Source organism: Triticum dicoccoides, chromosome 6A (assembly GCF_002162155.2).
Source record: "Triticum dicoccoides isolate Atlit2015 ecotype Zavitan chromosome 6A, WEW_v2.0, whole genome shotgun sequence".
NCBI classification, from domain to species: Eukaryota; Viridiplantae; Streptophyta; class Magnoliopsida; order Poales; family Poaceae; genus Triticum; species Triticum dicoccoides.
The window spans coordinates 591,736,519-591,744,716 of record NC_041390.1 but is presented as its reverse complement, the minus strand read 5'-3'; the positions used below and the strand labels follow the sequence as shown (position 1 = coordinate 591,744,716).

Below are 8,198 nucleotides of genomic sequence, written 5' to 3'. Positions count from 1 at the left end.
GATCATGCTTGCCACGCTTGCTGTGGCCGACGAAGCCCATGGTGACCGCGGATGGCGTCGGGGGAGCAAGCTCTAGATGTGGACTTATGACGAGAAGTGAATGAGGCCGGCCCCCGACCATCCGCTCTAGATGTGGACTTTTGATGAGAAGTGAATGAGGCCGGGCCCCCACCACACTTGTCATTCAAAAGGACGCACTTGAGAAGTGTGACTGACGTGTAGACCCGGACACAAAGAGGACACATGATGCGTCCGCTCGTATCCGTGTGGACGCAAAGCTGAACAAAGGGGTTCTCGTTTTCTTTTTGAGCGGAGGAAAGGGGTTTTCTTTTTGGACACTCGCAAAGAACAGAGCCTAAGCGGCAAGGAAGGCCCATGCGGTTTCCATACGTTCACTTGTTCATGGCCATAACGCAGAAGATCTTTTCTGTTTTTCTTCCCGTTTAGAACATTTATTATGCTAGGTTCTTTTTGGTGTTTTACGGATTTTCCTCCAGTTTTTTACTTTTCTTTTTCCATTTTATATATTTTTTAAATATTTTTCCTTTTCATTTTTTAAATACACGAACATTTTAAGAAATATCCAAACATTTGAAAAGTACAGTAACACCTTTTAATTTTATTTTTGTAAAAATAATTAATACTTTTAAAAATAACACAATCCTCTCCAAATTACATGATTTTTTTCAAAATTACATGGAACTTCTTTTAGAAGGCTTAACCACTTTTCAAAATTACATGACACTTTTTTAGATGTGTGCTTATTTATTTAAACAAATATTAATAAAAAATATACCTGAACGCCTTTTAGAATTACATGAACATTTTGTAAATACGTGAATCCTTTACGCAATTACATGACGCTTTTTAATTTATAATTTTTTCCAAGAAATGATCACCTCTACACAGGAAAAAAATGAAAGAAACCAAGAAGAAGAAAAATCAGAAGATAGCCAAATTATATAGACCAACGTTTGACTCCTACAATGAACCATATATAGCGGAGGCAGCCATTTGGTGCCCAAGTGCATCTGCACCTGGCGCGTGAACAGTGAAATAATTTACAATACCAAAAAAACTAAACAATCATTTTGTTTGGCATCCAGGATGCTTGTATGCGTGATGTGTCCAGAAATTCTTGACATTCGGACATTCCAGGAGGTCATGGCAAAAGAAAGGAAAAAATGGCTATGAAAGAAACTTTGAAAAAATACACTGCTCAGTTTGTATTTTTCGCCTGGAGCTCCTCAAATGTCCAAACATCACGAAAATCTGCACGCTCCTTGCGCACTCAATCATCTTTGATGCCAATACAAATCAGTTTTTTTTTAAATACTATTTTTTATGAATTAACTGGTTATCAGGTATAGATAAGCGTGATGAGCCGGCCTCATGATCATGCTTGCCACGCTTGCTGTGGCCTAAGAAGCCCATGGTGACCGCGGCTGGCGTCGGGGGAGCAAGTTCTAGATGTGGAATTATGGCGAGAAGTGAATGAGGCTGGCCTCCCACCACCCGCTCTAGATGTGGACTTTTGATGAGAAGTGAATGAGGCCGGCCCCCCACCACACTTGTCACTCAAAAGGACACACTCGAGAAGTGTGGCTGACGTGCATACCTAGACACCCAGAGGGCACGTGACATGTCCGCTCGTATCCGTGTGGACGCAAAGCTGACCAAATTTGGGTTAAAAATATGTCCAGACAAACACCGAGCAGACGTGATTCGTCCATTTCGACCCAAATGGACACACGCGGAACAAATGCGTGGGAGTTAACCTTGGGCATGCCATGCCCCAAACACCCCGAAGGGTACTGTCGAGCCGCACTCAGACCGTGGTGCGTCAAAACCATGCTAGCCCCGGCTGGCCGCACCGTTCCTGAACTAAGAATCCACATCGTTCCTGAACTAGACGCTTTCGTTCTGCGGATGAAACCATGCTAGCCCCGGCTGGCCGCACCGTCTTGATTCAGGGATGGGCACGATTGGCCCCAGAAATATGCGCCATAAGTCAAGTATTATCGTGACAAGCATCGCTGCACCCAGAGCGTCGACGGCAACCCTGGAAAGGGCCCACTTCTCTGCTTTTTCGTCGATCCTGAATGCCAAATAAGAGTTGCAGAGAGTTGAATATGGATTATGAGATTGACAACTAGGTAAAGAGAGAACAGCGAGAGGCCTATCCACCCAGCTGCGATGATGTGAGCGAAAGTAAGTTGTTGGAATTTAGAACTACACTTATTATTTTGGGTATTCAAGCTAGCGATGTTTAAGATAGCCAGCTTGAGAAAAGTAAATGTTTTCGCAAGCATTGACCGAGTTCAGAACCAGATATTGCTGTTTAACAATGAGCTTGATAGATAAAGTCATAGCAGATGGAGGAGCAAATGAGGATATTCTCCCTATGCATAGCTGATAGATCAACAATATGAAATAGATCAAAGATGACATTATCAATGAAACCAGTTGTACACGTCTAAATTCAGATAAATTTTACCTTGAAAACATCGGAAAGCTGACGAGGAAGTATATTGCATAAAACAATGATCCAACTTTGTACATTATGTCCCGATCGACGAATTCGTAATATGGAAACTGCAAGGTCAATTTCAACATCAGGAATGTAGTATCTTGGGGAGCAGAAAGGGAAGACTTCATTCACAAATTAAAAAAAAGGATGCAGAAGGGGGAAGATCTTAGTATACACAAAGAAACATTTAGCTTTCTGGATAGCATCACTGAAAAGTGAAAACAACATCAATTGTATGTACATCACAAACAATGACATACTGTGGCTGTATATAACATAACTTCATAATGCAGTGTTATGTGATGCCACAAAGTAGTTGCAGCATGGGCGTAGAATGTTTTGCTTTTTTATTTTTCCCAAGTACCTTACGAAATTCTGATGCATGGAAAATAAACAAGACTGAGACAAAAACATCTGCTTACACCAAAAATGTAAACACTAAAGCGTTAAATTCATGAGACAAGGTGATGAATCTTGGTCAAATACGGAGTAGATGATACAATTTACATTAGGAACTAAGGATTTCTCGACGTCAAGCAACCAAAACATGAGGCGGTAATTTCCTCAAAATGTTATAAGTGGCAATAACCAGGTGCTGTTTTCAAATTATTTACATATGACATCTGTTTTGTATGTAAGTATAAGTATTTGATTGTGTTTACCTAATTGTTATTTTATTCTTCCGAGTGCACCAGAGAATTGATTGCAGGATCACAATGCCCGGACAGTGAACAGTAGAACGTGTGTCGAAAGCATTGTACAAGCTACTACTGATTTTATATGTTAATGGACAATACAAACTTGATATAACCTACTCCCTCCGATCCAAATAAGTGTCGCACCTTAGTTCAAAACTGTGACACTTATTATGGATCGGACAGAGTAGTAGTTAGCAACAAAATTAAGAGATATCAAGGATTGCCTAGAAGTTCTTATCCACAATTGCCCATAACTAGAGATTCAAAAAAGGCATTGGCTGCATGTTCTCTGGTATCTATCTAGTCCAGAAGGATACATCGTTAGAATAGATGGGTTCTGTGCAACTGAGCCACATGAAATACACACACAAAAAGTAATAACAGATTGGATTCAATCAAAATAGTTTGTACCCTAGAATTAACGCACAAAATATTGATGATTGCCACTGTAAGCAAGCAGATGAAAGTTAAATATTAGTAGATTGGGGAGAAAAAATCTCATAGTATTCATAGCACTCTATGCAGGAAGGAATATATGTGGGAACATACATTTGCTATGGCTAGGGTCTCCAAGTATGCAATGAAGTATGAGAGTGCTAAAGTCCATGCGGCTTCAAACAACCACCGAATAGACTGTGGCAGGTGGGCTGTAGAGTGACGTAATCTACGAAGTGTCATATTCGATGCCATGTGATAAAACAAGAAGCAGGCATGAGTTAGGAGAAATGTTGTATGGGGTACCTGAAACATGAAGAAAAAAAATCATTAAGCATTGCAAACAAATAAGTAGAATTATTGTAGCACATTTGAATAACTAGTTACTATCCCACAGATGAACTACAAACAGAATTGCAATAGAAGAGTTGCAACAGATATGTATCTAGTTTGTGTCAATAATGTACATAACGTGACAGAAACTATGTAGCAACCAAACAAAGTTTTAAATTAAAATAAAATAATAAATATAAAATCTGAATTGATGAATAATACCGTCAGCGTATGGTGCTCAACTAATATGCACAAGCATCAACCCTGCTATTAACCCCTAATTTGCAGAAGAGAATTGATGGAAGGGAATATATGAAGTGGGAACAAAGCAATGAAATGAGACAATTTTCTAGTTTCCTTAGCATTGAGCCATTGATTGACTTTATAAGTTTAGTATTCCGCAAAATGATTTTATAAGTTTAGTAAGTAAAAGGGACATGTGTACCATTCAGTGAAATTTCTCCACCCATCCATCCCTGTGTGAAGATCTTACATTATTCATCCTCCATGAAGGAAAAGTATAGGATGCGCCAAGAACTGTAAAGAAGTAATGTGTCCAAAAGTAGTTACCGACATAACTGAAAATTATAATCCAAACATTAGCCTGCAATTGAAAGATGTATCGTGGATTTAGCAAACAGTTCCAAAGAGATAATACGAGAAAATGCATTACCACATAAAACTAAGTCCATAGACAATGAGAAGTACTACTCATTATACCTGTATTAGTAGTTTAGCAACAAAGTAAGTACTGTCGTAACAGAAGAATATATATCACTAGTGTTTGTTCAGACAGGGTAGTTTGCTGAGTTTGTATTACAAAAGCTTTCATGTGCGTACAAAAGCTTTCATGAGTGTCACTTGACAAAAATATGGTAAACATTTGATACATCAACTGTTATAAAACCACTTCTAAATTTCTGTGGGTCCAAGTTAGATCTGAGTAGAAGGGGAGCCTTGGCGCAGTGGTAAAGCTGCTGCCTTGTGACCATGAGGTCATGGGTTCAAGTCCTGGAAACAGCCTCTTACAGAAATGTAGGGAAAGGCTGCGTACTATAGACCCAAAGTGGTCGGACCCTTCCCTGGACCCTGCGCAAGCGGGAGCTACATGCACCAGGTTGCCCTTTTTTTTCAAGTTAGATCTGAGTAAGGTATAATTGTAGTGAAAAATATAATCCTGAATCAGATCCATATATCAGAATCATATTACATACAACTATGGGATTTTCCAGGACTGTGTCCATTTCTGGAAGTCAAATTGGCTTACAAAAGATCCACACTGAAAGTACATACCTTGACCCAGTAACGATCTTTTAAACTTCTAATACTATCTGCCTGAAATGGGGTTAAAAAATGAAGTTAACTTTCAAATATATGACACCAGTATACAAGAGTAACATAATAAGCTCAAAATTCTATCCTTTATGGACCAAATTAAAGAAGATATAATTTAGGATCAAAAATAGGAAGACAAATCAAAAGGGAAAAGATGCAATGCAAAACTGAAGCTCAAATAAGAGAGCTGCAAGAGAGAGGAGCCCGTCCTTATGGAGAAGCTGACTTGCTGAGGCAACCCTCTCCTCCCATCCCTGCTCTGCCATTTATTTCCCCACTTTTATAGTTTTTGTCATGTGTTCGCTCAACATTTAATATTTGCATACATGCCCTTACTCTCGTTATTAATTTTTCATTTACTGCAGCACTGATGAATTCCTTTGTGTAGACCAGAGAAACTGCTGCTATGGTTGGAAACATGAATTGCCCGCTGATCCAAAACACCAAAGTGCTAGTAGATTCTCAACATAAAATGTTTTCTCAACTCTGGTTATCATCTTAATTGCAACGAAATGTTAATGTCTATGTTTATGGATATAACGTTTCTCGATTCTGACTTAACGGCAGACACCTGAATTTGGTGAAACAGTAATACCGCTGTGCAAACACTGCCCCTTTTTGCTACGAAGAGTAGTCATGACTCATGAGCACCTCTGAAGACTGAATATCACATCGAACAGATCTTCCGAAGTTGATCTGACGAGAGAGTAGGAGGAGCGTGCCAAATTACCTTTCCTACGATGAGCAGAGGGATGACAAAAGCAGGCACGGTTGACACCAATCCAACAACCAAATATTCCAGCTCTGTGAAACTCTGCACATCGCAACAAAAAATACAAGAATGATTAAGAGGAAGAAAAATGTAAATCCAATCGGCACAAAACAAATTACCAAGATCAAATCTTTCTCTTAGGATCCCATATTCCTTTTAGGATCCACCAAAATGCTCCCAAGATGAGATAGATCCACCAACAGGTGACAGCAGCTAGTACTAGTACCTCGTAGAGCTTGAATGGGACGACGCCGCCGAGGCAGAGCGTGAGCCAGAAGGGCGTGTATAGCAGGAAGAACTTCTCCCCCCACCTCTTGCTCCCGTCAGCCGCCAGCCATGCGCTCTTTCCGGCCGCGCCACCTCCGCCCCGCTTCGCCGCCGCCTGCTGCCGGACAGCTGCAAGGGCAGACGGTTCCTCCAGTTAGGTGGGGAGACACGTGGAAGGACACCATTGGGCGCGGCAGGCGCGGGGCTCACCTGCCATCGCTCGATCCCACTGTCAGCAGCCCCTCCTCCCCTCAGTCGCCAGCGCTGTCGCTGCTTGCGGTTCAGCGGTTCGGGGTGGCACTTGCAGAGTGTGTGTGCCCTCGTCTGACGCCCCGACCAAGGGAATTTGCACACGATTGGATTGGTGTCAACTGTGCCTGCTTTTGTCATCCATATAAAAAATAAAAACAAATAAACTTATCACACACCATTTTTTCAGCATGACAAGCAATCAACAAAACTAGATCTGAGCACAATAGCTACAACATATGAAAGATAAACATCTACAGTGCTCGTTCTTACCACCTAAACAACATAATCAGAAGGGAATAGAGGAATACAAATTAATAGCAATGGCAAGTTTGGCAACCTTCATGCATTTAATTGAGATGTAAAGAAAAATATGTAACGAATTAGGCTCTCTGTACAGAAGATAAAGCAGTTCACAAAAAAAATACTCATTGTCTAATTAACCATAACAAGCTCTATGTACAAGGTAAAACAATTCACAAGCTGCTAGGGTTCGTCACGACAGGACGGACGAGGCATGAAGGATGGGGGGAGGGGGTTAGGGGAAGGAAGGGAGGAGGGAGAAGGAGGTTAAGGAGGGGATGAGGAGGGCGGACGGGGAGGGGGGGTAAGGGCGGAAGTGCTACCTCTCACGGCGGCGACGTCGTGCTACCTCTGGCGGCGGCGAGGTTGAAGAGGGGCGGCGGCGAGTTGACCGAGCAGCAGGGGAGGAGCGGACTGAGATCCAGCGACTTCACATATTGCAACTTTAGGCTCTTCATCTCCATCCAAAACAGATCCAACGGTCCATATCACACAAAGACCTTTTTAGGTGTCTTTTCTTTAGTCTAAAAAAAGACAGCCCATACACCCTACCACACAATAAAAAGTGGGTTTGATGCAGAACTCGGCTCATGCACCCTTTGTGCACGTGCTACCTCTTGAACATGTGTTGGTTTTTCCTTCAAGAGAAAAATGTGATGCAGCAAAGTAGCGTAAATATTTTTCTCAGTTTTTGAAAACCAAAGTATGAATCCACTAGGATACTACACGCAAGTCACTTACTACATGCACAAACAAACAAGAACCTCGCAATCAACACAATAAAGGGGTTGTCAATCCCTTCACGGTTACTTGCGAAAGTAAGATCTGATAGAGATGATAAGATAAATATTTTTAGTATTTTTGTTGTATAGATTGAAAAATAAAGATTGCAAAATAAATAGTAAACTAGAATTGTAGATCGGAAACTTATATGACATAAAGTAGACTTGGGGGCCATAGGTTTCACTATTGGCTTCTCTCAAGATAGCATATATTACAGTCGGTGAATAAATTACTGTCGAGCAATTGATAGAAAATCGCATAGTTATGATGATATCTAGGCATGATCATGAACATAGGCATCACGTCCGTGTCAAGTAGATCGAAACGATTCTGCATCTACTAGTATTACTCCACACATCGACCGCTATCCAGCATGCATCTAGAGTATTAAGTTCAAAAGAACAGAGTAACACAATAGGCAAGATGACATGATGTAAAGGGATAAACTCAAGCAATATGATATAAACCTCATCTTTTTATCCTCGATGACAAC

The 8,198-nt window shown here is 41.0% G+C and overlaps 1 protein-coding gene across 2 annotated transcripts; it reads right to left on the bottom strand.

Annotated features, from left to right (window-relative positions):
* Positions 1-1,638: 1,638 nt before the first annotated feature.
* Positions 1,639-7,368, bottom strand: LOC119318216 (cycloeucalenol cycloisomerase-like). 2 transcript variants are annotated; one of them, XM_037592743.1, is made up of 9 exons: positions 7,246-7,368; positions 6,581-6,747; positions 6,330-6,499; positions 6,062-6,145; positions 5,290-5,331; positions 4,490-4,600; positions 3,778-3,969; positions 2,498-2,595; positions 1,639-2,098 (listed from the first exon to the last, which is right to left on the bottom strand). In XM_037592743.1, exons 2-9 carry the CDS (start codon positions 6,585-6,587, stop codon positions 1,909-1,911), a joined length of 894 nt encoding a protein of 297 aa, XP_037448640.1. In that variant the 5' UTR covers positions 6,588-6,747; positions 7,246-7,368; the 3' UTR covers positions 1,639-1,908. The 2 variants fall into 2 exon arrangements, with proteins under 2 accessions (XP_037448640.1, XP_037448641.1); XM_037592744.1 differs by having other exon boundaries at positions 6,581-6,750; positions 7,246-7,347.
* Positions 7,369-8,198: the final 830 nt, after the last annotated feature.

Bases quoted from the DNA above. Each gene is read 5' to 3' on its own strand.
- LOC119318216 (XM_037592743.1), bottom strand. The intron at 6,146-6,329 runs GTACTAGTACTA...TGCGATGTGCAG, and splicing joins TCCCATTCAAGCTCTACGAG to AGTTTCACAGAGCTGGAATA. The intron at 2,099-2,497 runs GTAAAATTTATC...TTTGGCATTCAG, and splicing joins AGCTTTCCGATGTTTTCAAG to GATCGACGAAAAAGCAGAGA.